At 53.3% G+C, this 13,612-nt stretch overlaps 1 protein-coding gene and 1 non-coding gene across 5 annotated transcripts in view; both read left to right on the forward strand.

Moving 5' to 3' along the window:
* The window catches only part of LOC140386652 (protein spinster homolog 3-like), a 237,365-nt gene that overhangs the window by 86,344 nt on the left and 137,409 nt on the right, over positions 1 to 13,612 (forward strand). For 3 of the 4 annotated variants that reach the window (XM_072469164.1, XM_072469167.1, XM_072469168.1), the window contains exon 7: positions 12,790 to 12,933. The exons of the other annotated variant lie outside the window; for it this stretch is intronic. In XM_072469164.1, the coding sequence (XP_072325265.1) occupies positions 12,790 to 12,933 (144 nt within the window). The remainder of the gene's footprint in view (positions 1 to 12,789; positions 12,934 to 13,612) is intronic. 4 annotated transcript variants of the gene reach the window in all.
* LOC140387551 (5S ribosomal RNA) lies at positions 1,451 to 1,569 on the forward strand. The gene has a single exon (XR_011933896.1). It is a non-coding gene; the product is annotated as a 5S ribosomal RNA (ribosomal RNA).

A 13,612-nucleotide genomic window follows, 5' to 3' on the forward strand; every position in this document is an offset into this window, starting at 1 on the left:
ATATCACGTGATGAGGAATTGCACAATCAGATGCCCCATGTGGTGAGAATGTCAAATGATCAAAGCTCCAGGATTGCCTATGAGCAGAGTTGGGAAGAGTAGCTCAGAGAAGAGGCTGCTCCCTAAGTGTGCACATTTGATGGGATGAGTGAGTGGATGGAGTGATCGGGTGGATGGAATGGAGGAGTGAGTGGACGGAGTGAGTGGAGGAGTGAGTAGATGGAGTGGAGGAGTGAGTGGACGGAGTGGAGGAGTGAGTCGATAGAGCAGAGTGAGTGAGCGGAGGAGTGAGTGAGTGGAGGGAGTGGCGGGCGGAGGGGGGTGGTGAGCGGAGGGAGTAGTGAGTGGAGGGAGTGAGTGAGTGGTGAGTGGAGGGAGTGAGTGGAGGGAGTGGTGAGCGGAGGGAGTGGTGAGCGGAGGGGGTGGTGAGCGGAGGGGGTGGTGAGCGGAGGGGGTGGTGAGCGGAGGGGGTGGTGAGCGGAGGGGGTGGTGAGCGGAGGGGGTGGTGAGCGGAGGGGGGTGGTGAGCGGAGGGGGTGGTGAGCGGAGGGAGTGAGTGAGCGGAGGGAGTGAGTGAGTGGTGAGTGGAGGGGGTGGTGAGCGGAGTGAGTGGTGAGCAGAGGGAGTGGTGAGCGGAGTGAGTGAGTGAGTGGAGGTAAGGGTGAGTGGAGGGGGTGGTGAGCGGAGGGAGTAGTGAGTGAAGGGAGTGAGTGAGTGGTGAGCGGAGGGAGTGAGTGAGTGGTGAGCGGAGGGAGTGGTGAGCGGAGGGTGTGGTGAGTGGAGGGAGTGGTGAGTGGAGGGAGTGGTGGAGGGAGTGAGTGAGTGGTGAGTGGAGGGAGTGGTGAGTGGAGGGAGTGAGTGGTGAGTGGAGGGAGTGAGTGAGTGGTGAGCGGAGGGAGTGAGTGAGTGAGCGGAGGTAAGGGTGAGCGGAGGGAGTGGTGAGCGGAGGGAGTGAGTGAGCGGAGGTAAGGGTGAGTGGAGGGAGGGAGGGATGCTCGCTCGCGATGATAGGATAGGAATGAACAAAGGTTTATTACGGTATGCACAATAATTACAAAAGTAACAACTCCTGTCCCGAAAGGCCATCCTTCTCGACCTGCACCCAGGTCCGGGTTTTTATACTGAGAGGTTCCCCCTTGTTAAGGGGGAAATCCGCCCCCAATTACCGGAGAGTTCATACACGATGGTAAAGGCAGGGAATCTTATAGAACATAGTCCGTGGCCCCCGAGGGGTTGTAACAGTTTTTAAAGCTGAAGGAAGACAATGAGGATGTGGGGGCAGGATTTGCAGTCTGTGTGTATGGGAGGCAGAGAGAAAGAAAGAGAGTAAAGTGGGGAAAAAGGAAAATAAAAACATAAATGATTGTGTGCAGTACAATTATATAAACTTGCAAAAAGGGTGAATGTCAGGACTATGCAGCTTTAAGTAGGCAGAAAATGAGTAAGTAAATGCCTACGGCCATACTAGTCTGAAAACGCCCGATCTCGTCTGATCTCGGAAGCTAAGCAGACTCAGGCCTGGTTAGTACTTGGATGGGAGACCGCCTGGGAATACCAGGTGCAGTAGGCTTTTGCTGCCACCAGAGGCTGCTCAAACCTCACCATCCTCACACTCACATTCAGCAATCCAGAAATCCTTTTCATTCCTCACTTCTGCATTCTTTCTCTCACTCCTCATTTCCCTCTCTCGCATGCTCCCTCTCTCACTCTTATGGGCCACCTCTTTATTTCACTCTCTCCCTTGTTTGCTGTCCCCTCTCTCTCTCGTCTGGGCTCCCTTCTGCATGGTCTCTCTCGGTCATGCTCATTCACACTCTTTCCTCTGCTCCTTCACTTGCTGCTCTTGCTCTTCCTGGGCCAGCCCACTACTCATGTTGGGGTCAATTGGCTGTCGTTCTCTGTATGTGGGAAGAGCCAGTACATCTGATTCTGTTCTGGCGGGTAACAGTGACTCAGATTGGAGGTCAGCCTGTCGCAGTCTAATGGCCTGGGGTTCCCAACCCCCCCCCCCCCCCCCCCGGAATGACCCAGAGTTTCCTGGGCTCAGGGGGTTCCTCTCTGCGCACTCTTTCCAATAGACCAGAAGATCAACACCGGTAACCCGTACCAGCCTCCCCGAATAGGCGCCGGAATGTGGCGACTAGGGGCTTTTCACAGTAACTTCATTTGAAGCCTACTTGTGAGAATAAACGATTTTCATTTTAATTTCATTTCATTGTTGGGTGACACTATTGAGCATCACTGCTGGGAGTGGAACCACGTGGAGTACAGTCAGGGGCAAGAGGGGGAAACCAGGAATGGGGTGGCGGGGGGTTGGGGGGAGACTTTGAATTCAAGAAAGTTTTGAAACTGGGAGGGTTTCGAGAATTGGGAGTGAGGGCAGAGATTGGTGAATGAAAATTCAAGTTTCAGTGGAGAAGTGATGGGGGTATGGGCATGGGAGGATGAGTGGAAGAGAAGAGGGTTTGTGCTTTGGGATGGGCCTGGGACCTAGCAACACCAAGCCACCCCCCCCCCCCCCCCCCCCCCCCCCGGGCCATAGAGACAGCAACAGTAAGGTGGTGGGTGGGTGCAGCACATAGAGGAGCAGCCAGTAAAGATTTGAGTGAAACCCTGACTGTGGGTAAACAATGAAAGATCATTTTCACTGGTGGGTGATGGGGAACCCCAGGATTGGAAAGGACCTTACCATCCACTGATCAGAGGAAACAAAGGCAAAGGGAGGAGGAAGGTTCTTGAACAGATCGCAGTTTGATTGTGGAACACTTCATGACCATGTGGCATTTGAGAAAGAGAATAAAAGCCCATTTAAATGAGAATGGATAATAAATTTGGAAAGGAGCGATGTGCAGAGTTACAGAACAGGGTACCAGCATAAGGGGCTGAATTGCCTCCTGTGTGCAATTTCTTTAAAATAAATATTTTTTGCTTTTACCAATTAAGGGGCAATTTAGCATGGCCAATCCACCTACCCTACACATCTTTTGGGTTGTGGGGGTGAAACCCACGCAAACACGGGGAGAATGCGCAAATTCCACACAGTGACCCCAGAGCCGGGATTGAACCTGGGACCTCAGCGCCTTGAGACAGCAGCGCTAACCCCACTGAGCCACCGTGCTGCCCTATTTTCTACCATTTTGTGAAAACTTTCCTTTATTGAGTTTGAGTTCATTAGGAGCCGAGTTTGTGCCTAATGTGCCCAGTGGGAAGTATCCCAAACATTCAGCCCGTTGCCCTTTTGTGTGACCTCCTGGGTTGGTTCAGGCCAGCCTGTATCACGGTTTTGATCAGCTCAGGACTGAGGCATAGTACAGGGATCTGTGCTGGGACCCCCTATTATTCGTCATTTATACAAGAGACATAGTTGATTATGTGGGGGGTAGGATCAGTAAGTTTGCGGATGACACAAAGATTGGCCGGGGTGAGGTTGAGTGTCTTGGGTTAAAGGAAGATATAGACGGGATGGTAAAATGGGACAGATAAGTGGCAGATGGAATTTAACCATGAAAAGTGTGAAGTGATACACTTTGGAAGGAATAATTTGACAAGGAGTATTCAATGAACAACATGAAACTAGAAATTTCTGAGGAACAAAGGGACCTTGGCATGTTTGTCCATAGATCTCTGAAGGCAAGTGGGACACTTGCCTTTGTCAATCGAAGTATGGGTTACAAAAGCAGGGAGGTCACATTGGAGTTGTATAGAACTTTGGCGAGGCCACAGCTGGAGTACTGTGTGCAATTCTGGTCGCTGGATTATCGGAAAGATGTGATCGCACTGGAGGGGGTGCAGAGGTGATTCATCAGGGACGTTGCCTGGGATGGAGCATTTAAGTTTTGAAGAAGGGTTGGATAAGCTGGGATTGTTTTCGTTGGAGCAGAGTAGATTGAAGGGTGACCTGATTGAGGTCTACAAGATTGTGGGGGGCATGGACAGGGTGGATAGGGAGCAGCTGTTCCCCTTACTTGAAGGGTTAGTCTTGAGGGGACACAAGCAAGGGGCAGGAAGTTTGGGGAAATGTGAGGAAAATCCTTTTTACCCAGAGGGTGGTGACGGTCTGGAATGCAACCAAACCAACACCTGAGCCCTGTCTTCAAATGAAGTGAAAAATCTGCTCTCAGTTTTGGTAAAGCTCTGACCAGCAGAGGGCACCTGTCAGCTGTAATTGTCATCACAAAATGTTTAATTTATTTTCCCATTTTTGATCCTGTTGCTATTCATCCCCCGATTCTGCACATGTGTTCTAAAGGGATGATAACCTATCCTCCATCCATGTTAACATGTTACCTTCCTGTGGTAAAAACACTGTTGTACTTATATTAGAGAATGTGCGGTCAAGGCACTGGACTGGCTGAACCTGACCGTTTTTTTTTCACTTCTGTCAATATTAAAGATTGCTAATTGTATATAGTTATCCACCACCCCCGCCGGACTCAATTTTAACAGGGGGTGAATGTGGTAAACCACTAGCCTGTGTTCTGATATTAGGGGTTGTACGGTAGAACCTGCACTACAGGTTCCACCTGGGCTTCTGCATGCTAGCTCCACCCAGGAGCCGGGTTATAAATATGCGTGGCCTCCAGCTCGCGGCCATTTTGTCAGCTGCTGTAGGAGGCCACACTTCAGATGCTAATAAAGCCTCAGTTGGAATTCAACTTCGTCTCCAGCCAAATTGATCGTGCCTCAGTACCAGCAAAGATGGGGGAGGGATTCTCCGTTGTCCAACGCCGATATCGGAATCGGCAATCTGGTGGAGAATCGACTCCGCCGCCCAAATCGGGGTTGGCGCCGGTTTGTCGCCGGTCAACTATGCTTCACCCCCTCGGAAATGGCGTAATCGCGGCGAGTGCCATGCGCTGTTGCAGTGGCATTGCCGCATTATCAGCCGGCACTCCCATGATGCTCCGCCCCCAATGGCCAATGGACCAAGCTCCCGACCGCAGTTGGGAACACGGCGTGGTGGCTGCAGACTGTGTCCAGCACCGCCACACTCAGCCGGGATCCATGCTGCTGACCGGGGGGCTTCTGTGAAGGCTGGGGGAACCGGTGGGGGGTGGCCAGGGGATGGCCTGTGGGGGTCATAGATGGCAGGTCGGGTCCATACATGGCTGGGGCCATGTTGTACGGCACGACCGTTGCAGGTTGTCAGCCTTGCACATGCGCGGCCCGTGACCTGGCCATTTTCGGCGAGGGAACCATGAGTTTCACCCAGCGCCGCTGCTAGCCCCTCACCGTTCCCAGAATCGGTGAGGGGTCGGCATCGATTTTTTTCATCGCAAACCTCCCGCAAATTCTCCGTTCAAGCCAGCATTTAGCCGCTGAAACAGAGAATCCAGCCCAGGGTTTCCATAGCAGGCCAATTGTAACAGGAGCAGGCATGATGTTGATTATTTGTAGAATAAAGGGTTAACTCTAATGCTAGCTAGTGAGCATGTGCATAAGGAGCTATCGCATAGAATCCCTACAGTGCAGAAGGAGGCCATTGAATCTCCACCAACCCTCTGAAAGAGCACCCCACTAAGCCCCACTCCCATGCCCTATCCCCGTATCCCCACTTAATCTGCACATCCCTGGTATAATAACTAATAAGGAAACTGTCACAAAAGTAGGTGAATTTATTTACATATACACAAGTGTATATTTTACATAGCATCTCACTCCGAGTGCAGACCTTACTAGGCGCATAGTCTTGCCAAGGCCTGACTCGGGCCTGCTTTTATCCTATGTCTTAACGAGCCCCAGGTGGTGGATCTCCCCTACCTGAGGAGCTCGTAGTCAATGATTGTTTTCTCATGGGGTTATAACATGTGGGCACTAAGGGACAATTTTGGAATGGCCAATCCACCCAACCTGCACATCTTTGGACTGTGTCACATTGATGTCATTCACTGTGAGAAGGTGAATGAGGAGCACCTTAGGAAGGAGCTGTAGCCATGTCCTGATGTTCTTAAACCTTGTAAGTAGTTAGTGATGTAAACAAAGGTATTTTGGCCAAAATAAAACATTGCCCTCAGCAAGCTCTCTTAAATAAGAAAGCAGTGAGTCTTGAGATAAACCCACAATAACAGGATTATGATGAGGTCTCACTCCCTGCTCTTTCCCTAATTGGATCTGTCTCCTCTTCAAGACTTTCCCAGTTTCCTTTTCCCAGTTATTTTTAAATCTGGTTTCATTCAGGCATTTAATCCAGATCATACCAAATCACTGCGTAAAAGACATTCTCATCCACCCTCTGGTTACCAACCCTCCATTTTCGCCAGTTCAAACCTTTGGACTGGATTCTCTGGTCACCCAACCGGCGTACCATTCGCTGGTGGCAGGATTCTCTCTTCCTGCCGCTTGTCAATGGGATTTCCTATTGAAGCCCCCCCACTCTGCCAGGAAATCCACGAGAGGGAGTGCACTGCCAGTGGGAAAAGTGAATCCCAACGGCTAGAGAATTCCGGCTTATTCCCACACTACATTGAGCACACTTCAAAAGTACTTGACTGGTAGTACAGCTCGTGGGAGGTCAGGCACGATCAATTTGACTAAAGACGAAAGTTGAATCCAAACTGAGGCTTTACTGGTATCAGATGTGTGGCCTCCCACAGCAGCTGGCGAAATGGCTGCGAGCTGGAGGACACGCATATTTATACCCCGCCTCCTGGGTGGAGCCAGCAGGTAGGGGCCACAGGCGAACCTGTAGTGCAGGTTCACCGTACATCCTCTAATATAAGTACAACATTGGTTTACCACATTCACCCCTTGTTAAAATTGAGTTCGGCGGGGGTGGTGGATAACTAATGCTATCATGATTTTAATATTTACAAACAAATGTCTCTTGGCGTCCAGTGGACCGGTCAGAGGTTCGGCCGGTCCGGCCTTGATGGTCCTTTGAGAGCGACGAAATGGTGACAGCGATGTTGGTGCTGACCTGGTCGAAGGTGACTCCGGGAGCATGCCGAAATCCTCTTCATCGACGGGCGTGGGCAGGGGGAGGATGGACGGTCCTGGTGTTGTGGTGTTGTGAGCGACGGGGGAAGGGGAGGGTGATGCCGGGGGCGACGGGAGTGGTGTGGGGGTGGAGCCAGCTGGTGCCAGGTCCCTGAGGGAGACAGTATCCTGGCGGCCGTCGGGGAACACCACGTAGGCATACTGGGGGTTTGCGTGGAGCAAGTGTACCCTCTCCACCAACGGATCCGCCTTGTGGAGTCGCAAATGTTTACGCAGAAGCACGGTTCCCGGAGCTGTGAGCCAAGTTGGGAGCAATACCCCGGATGTGGACTTCCTGGGGAAGGCAAAAAGACGTTAATGCGGTATACTGTTAGTAGCAGTGCAAAGTAATGAGCAAACGGAATGTAGTGCATCAGGGAGGACCTTTTGCCAGCGGGAGGCCGGGAGATTTCTGGACCGTAGGGCCAGCTGGACGGCCCTCCATACCGTCCCATTCTCCCTTTCTACCTGTCCGTTTCCCCGGGGGTTGTAGCTCGTCGTTCTGCTGGAGGCGATACCCCTGCTGAGCAGGAACTGACGCAGCTCATCACTCATGAATGAGGATCCCCTGTCACTGTGGATGTAGGCGGGGAAGCCGAACAGAGTGAAGATAGAATTAAGGGCTTTAATGACGGTGGCAGACATCATGTCGGGGCCATGGGATGGCGAAGGGAAAACGGGAATATTCATCGATCACACTGAGGAAATACATGTGTCGGTCGGAGGAGGGGAGGGGGCCTTTGAAATCCACGCTGAGGCCTTCAAAGGGGCGGGAGGCCTTCACCAGGCGTGCGCGGTCCTGCCGGTAGAAGTGCAGCTTGCACTCCGCACAGACCTGGCAGTCCCTGGTGATCGTCCTTACTTCCTCGACGGAGTAGGGCAAATTTTGTGCCTTAATGAAGTGGCACAACCGAGTGACCCCTGGGTGACAAAGGCTGTCGTGCAGGGTCCGGAGTCGGTCTACCTGTGCGCTGGCACATGTACCTCGGGATAGGGCATCTGGGGGCTCGTTGAGTTTGCCAGGGCGATACTTAATCTCGTAATTGTAGGTGGAGAGCTCGATCCTCCACCTCACCGCTGCGTGTTGTTGAACATGAAGGCTACCGACCGTTGTTCAGTGAGGAGAGTGAATCTCCTGCCGGACAGGTAATGCCTCCAATGTCGCACAGCCTCATTGGGCCTCTGCCGTCAGGGGGAAGTGGGTGGACTGTATGAGTGGGCAGGCCTTGTCCGCATTTTTGGGACCCACTGAGCGTAATACGAGAAGAACCCCAGGCAGCGTTTGAGGGCCTTGGGGCAGTGGGGGAGGGGAAGCTCCATGAGGGGGCGTATGCGGTCGGGATCGGGCCCCAGAACTCCGTTCTGGACCACGTAGCCGAGGATGGCTAAGCGGTTTGTACGGAACACACACTTCTCCTTGTTTCTTGAGGTTGAGGAGAGTGGCGGTGCGGAGAAATTTAGCGAGGTTGGCGTCGTGGTCCTGCTGATCATGGCCGCAGATGGTCACATTGTCTAGGTACGGAAACGTGGCCTGCAAGCCGTACCGGTTGACCATTCGGTCCATCTCCCTTTGGAAGACTGAAACCAATTGGTGACGCCGAAGGGGACCCTAAGGAAGTGATATAGCCGGCCGTCTGCCTCGAAGGCGGTGTATGGCCGGTCCGATTTACGGATGGGGAGCTGGTGGTAAGCGGATTTCAGGTCCACCGTTGAGATGACCCGGTACTGCGCAATCTGGTTAACCATGTCAGATATACGTGGGAAGGGGTACGCGTCGAGCTGCGTGTACCTGTTGATGGTCTGGCTGTAGTCCACGACCATTCGATTTTTCTCCCCAGACTTAACCACTACCACTTGAGCTCTCCAGGGGCTGTTGCTGGCGTCGATGACTCCCTCCTGAAGCAAACGCTGGACCTCGGACCTGATGAAGGCCTTATCCTGGGTGCTGTACCGTCTGCTCCTGGTGGCGATGGGTTAGATTGGCAAAGAGGGATGGAGGATCAACCTTTAGGGTAGCGAGGCCGCACACAGTGTGGGGTGGTAAGGGTCCGCCGAATTTAAGGGTCAGGCTCTGGAGGTTGCACTGAAAATCCAGGCCAAGGATAAGTGCAGCGCAGAGGTTAGGGAGGATGTAGAGGCGAAAACCGTGGAACTCTACGCCTTGGATTGTGAGCGTGACCGTGCTGTACCCCCGGATCGCTACGCGATGGGATCCGGAGGCCAGGGAGATACTTTGATTGGTAGCAGCGCCTTACCGTATTTGGATGTACAAAGCTCTCGGTGCTCCCGGAGTCCAGTAGGCAGAAGGTCACGTGGCCGTTGACTTTAACGCTGGTGGATGCGTTGGTCAGAGTGTGTGGTCTGGACTGGTCGATTACCATGGATGTGAGTTGTGGTTGATCGTCGGGTAGTGAGGCGGCCGCTGCGTCGGGGTCCTGAAACGCCGCTGGTCTCCGTGTGCTGCGGGGTGACAAGATGGTGGCGCCCGGAGGTCCTGGGAGTCACAAAATGGCAGCGCCCATGGAACGCACGTTGCAGGGGTGGAGCAAGATGGCGGCGCCCATGAAACGCACGTGTTGTGCGGGGGAGAGGATGGCGGCGCCCATTGCTCGCACATGGCCTGGGAGGAGGGGAGGATAGCGGCGCCCATTATCCGTGACCGGGGAGGGGTCGGGGCGACTGCTGCCGCTGAGCGGGCCTGGTGCAGGGGAGAAGATGGCAGCTCCCATTGCTCGTACATGGCCTGGGGAGGAGGGGAGGATATCAGCGTCCATTGTCCGTGACCGGGGGGGGTGCGGCCGCTGCCGCTGAGCGGGCCTGGCACACCGCTGCGGAGTGGCCCTTCTTCCCACAGGCCTTACAAAGGGCAGCGCGGGTTGGGCAACGTTGGCGGGGGTGTCTTTGTTGGCCGCAAAAATAGCATCGGGGCCCTCCGGAGATCACCGGCTGGCTAGGTAGCGCAGGCGTATTGGGTGGGTAGCGCCCCCGCTGGGGCGGCTGCCTGTTGGGCCCATGAAGCGTAGGGTGAGTGGGCCACGCGGTTGGGGGCGTAGGACTGTACGTTGCGCTGGGCGACTGTCATGGAAAGCGCTAGTGTTTTAGTCTCTGCGAGGTCGCACGTGGCCCCTTCGAGGAGCCGCTGCCTGATAACATCAGACCCAATCCGTTACAAAAGCGTCCCGCATAAGGAGATCTGAGTGCTCCTTAGCTGTAATGTCCTGGCAGTCACAGTCCCGAACTAGTGGGATCAGGGCCTCCAGAAGTCCTCGATTGACTCACCAGGTAGCTGAGTATGCGTTGCGAGCGCGTGTCTGGCGAAGAGCGTGTTCGCCTTCTGCTCATAACTCTCTTTGAGTCGAGTCATAGCGTCAGCGTAATTGGGCGCATCCTGGATCAGCGGGAAGAGCTGCGTCTGGAAAACAAGATTTGAATCTGCTGAGCCTCTGGAACAGGGGTTGATATACGCTTCAAAACAAGCTAGCCTGTGCTGGAAATCCTTTCGGGCGTCCCTTGCGTGTGGATCCAGTTGCAGTCGATCTGGTTTAATCTGGAGGTCCATCTTCTGAATCAGATACTAATAAATTGAGGCACGATCAATTTGGCTGGAGACGAAGTTGAATTCAAACTGAGACTTTATTAGTATCTGAAGTGTGGCCTCCTACAGCAGCTGACGAAATGGCTGCTAGCTGAAGGCCATGCATATTTATAACCTGGCTCCTGGGCGGAGCTAGCATGCAGGGGCCCAGGTGAACCTCTAGTGCAGGTTCTACCGTACAACCCTTAATATAGGAACACAGTGGTTTACCACAGGTACAAAACACAAGTTGTTGTCAATAATTTCATCTGAGTGTTCAAGATTTGTAAACTAATTTTCCTTGATAGCAACAACTGGCGTACAATTATCCTCAGGCTCTTGTATTTGCAGTAATCAGAATTTGTGGGGATGGGTTCGGGTCGGGGTTGGGGGTTAGGTGGGAGTGATCTGTTTAATAAACGGTGACACGGTAGCACAGTGGTTAGCATTGATGCTTCACAGCTCCAGGGTCCCAGGTTAGATTCCTGGTTTGGGTCTCTGTGCGGAGTCTGCACGTTCTCCCTGTGTCTACGTGGGTTTCCTCCATGTGTTCTGGTTTCCTCCCACAGGCAAAGATGTGAAGTTTAGGTGGAATTGTCATGCTAAATTGTCCTTACTGTCCAAAAAGGTTAGGTGGGGTTAAGGGGATAGGGTGGAGGCGTGGGCTTGGGTGGAGTGTTCTTTCCAGGGGCCAGTCCCCCTCTCTAACCCAGCTCCTCACCTTTTCAGCATTCGCCGCCCAGTAATAACCTCATCACCTATTCAGCAAATTAGTTTCGAAAACAGCCTTCTGACTCTCACCCGCCAGCCCACCGGCGAGTTCCCCACCGCTTTTCAATAACACTTAGTCACTTTTTGGGGCCCTGGGGAGCTTCTCATCGGTTTAGCCCATACTTAGGGTGGGTTTATCCATCCCACCACACCAAATTTCTAGTGCGGCACGCCGTCGGTATTCTCCATTTCGCCGGCCGGTCAATGGGATTTCCCATTGTGAGGCAGCCCAACGCTGTCGTAAGCTCCCCCCACTGCCGGCAAAATGGAGCATCCCGGCGGCGGAGAATTACGCCCTTATAATTTTTTTCAGCACTGGGGAGCTGAACTCCGAGATCGGGCCACTGTTTTGAAAGGGTGCCCCGATCTCTAAGTGAGCTTGTTCCCCCCACCCATGGGCACTACCCCACCCTCCCCAAGTAAGGACACCCTGCTATGATGTCTTCAGGCCCCCCATTCCTCTTTCAGCACCCCCTCCTTTCCCGGTCACCCACCCATCACCCATCCAACCACACAGAGGCCCCTACTTAACTGCCTTGCACACCTCCACCCTTCAAACCCCCTCCACCCTCATTTCATGGGCATGGCCCCCTCACCCCCTGGCAGGGCCACCCTGGTACTCGGGTCCCCTTGCACTGCCACCTTGGCAGTGCTCCTGACAGCTTGGCAGTCCCACCCGGGCACCTTGGCAGTGCCATGGTGACAGTGCCAAGGTGCCACGTGGGCAGTGCCAAGGTGCCCATGTTCCAGGGGAGGGCCAGGGAGCCACCCTGCACGTACCCTGACCATCCTGGGGTCTCTGATGGCCCGGGTGACCTCCAGGTGCCGTTCTGCCTGGTCCACGTTTGTGTGGACCAGCACTGAATGTCGCCCGGCTGCAGCCTCCCTGGGGAGGCCGAAAAATTGATGCGAGCGTCATTTAGTCCCATGAATCGGAGAATCCCGGGAGGCGAGGAGCCTGTCGGGAGGCTCGCTGCAACCCTCTCCCGGCATTCACCAGCTGCATTGTGCTCTCGCTTGAGCGCAACGTGGCCGGAGAATCGCGCCCAGCGTTTGCAGCGGAATATACGGTCAGTTGGCTTGTTAACCAGCTCGATTACCTGTTAATTATATTTTAAAATGACAGGTGGACTGCTGATTTTGATGCCCACCCGACTACCCTAGCATGAGGAACAAGTTGGGGTGAGCAGGAAGGCGTTGGACTAGCCACCCATCATATTCTACATGCCCCCCCCCGTCACCCCACCAAAAACACGCCAGGCAGGAAGAAGCTGTAAAGCCCAGCCATCGGAGGGCGAGTGGGCCTGGTCTGGGTATAACTGGCACGAGTTACCATTCCCGCTGGGAGTGTGAAAGATAAAGGGGATGTGGGAATGCCGAACGTTTACAGCAATGCCAGGTGGGTGGGAGGTGTCCTGATTTCAAATCCATCAATACCTCTCATTAAATCCTCTTGATCTGGGTTTTCAGCCGGAGTTTCGTGTTGTCATCGTTTGGCACTGCAACTGTCTCGTTCACAACCGGGGCCCTGGGGTTCTGGGCGCCTATCTTCCTGCTTCGTGCACGGGACATTAATGGCTTCACTGAGCATACGTCCAGCAGCTCATATGACAGGTAAGGCTATACACCACTTCCCGTTGAGTTAACCAAAACTAAGGGATCCTGATAATGTGCTGGTTATTTTGACTAGACGAGTAATCCAGAGGCCTGACTAAAAACCCAACTTGTTTACCAATGTCCTTAAACGAAGGAAGCCTGCACAACTCCATTCCCAGGCCAGTGTGGGTGATTCTATTTTTAAAATAAATTTAAAGTGCCCAATTCTTTTTTTTTTCCAATTATGGGTCAATTTAGCGTGGCCAATCCACCTACCCTGCACATCTTTGGGTTGTGGGGGTGAGACCCACGCAGACATGGGGAGAATGTGCAAACTCCACACGGACAGTGACCCGGGGCCAGGATTCGAACCCGGGTCCTCGGCGCAGTAGGCAGCGGTTCTAACCACCGCGCCACCTTGCCATCCCATGTGGGTGATTCTTAACTGCTCTCTAGAAATGGGGCTAGCAAACTCCATTCAGATTTATCAATCTGCAATGGCCCAAGAAGAAAATCCCATTTAAAAATAAAGATGATTAATAATGAATAATAAATGGCATTTGCTGCCCACTCTAAGTAGGAAACTCAATCACCATGTCTATAAGCACCTGATTCTGGCCTACAGCCTCAAGTATCAATGACCCCACTGACCATGATGACATGGGTGGCAGTTGGTTATGGGGTTAGAGTGGAGGTG

The sequence above is a fragment of the Scyliorhinus torazame genome, chromosome 12 (genome assembly GCF_047496885.1).
Source record: "Scyliorhinus torazame isolate Kashiwa2021f chromosome 12, sScyTor2.1, whole genome shotgun sequence".
In the NCBI taxonomy this organism is placed as follows: Eukaryota; Metazoa; Chordata; class Chondrichthyes; order Carcharhiniformes; family Scyliorhinidae; genus Scyliorhinus; species Scyliorhinus torazame.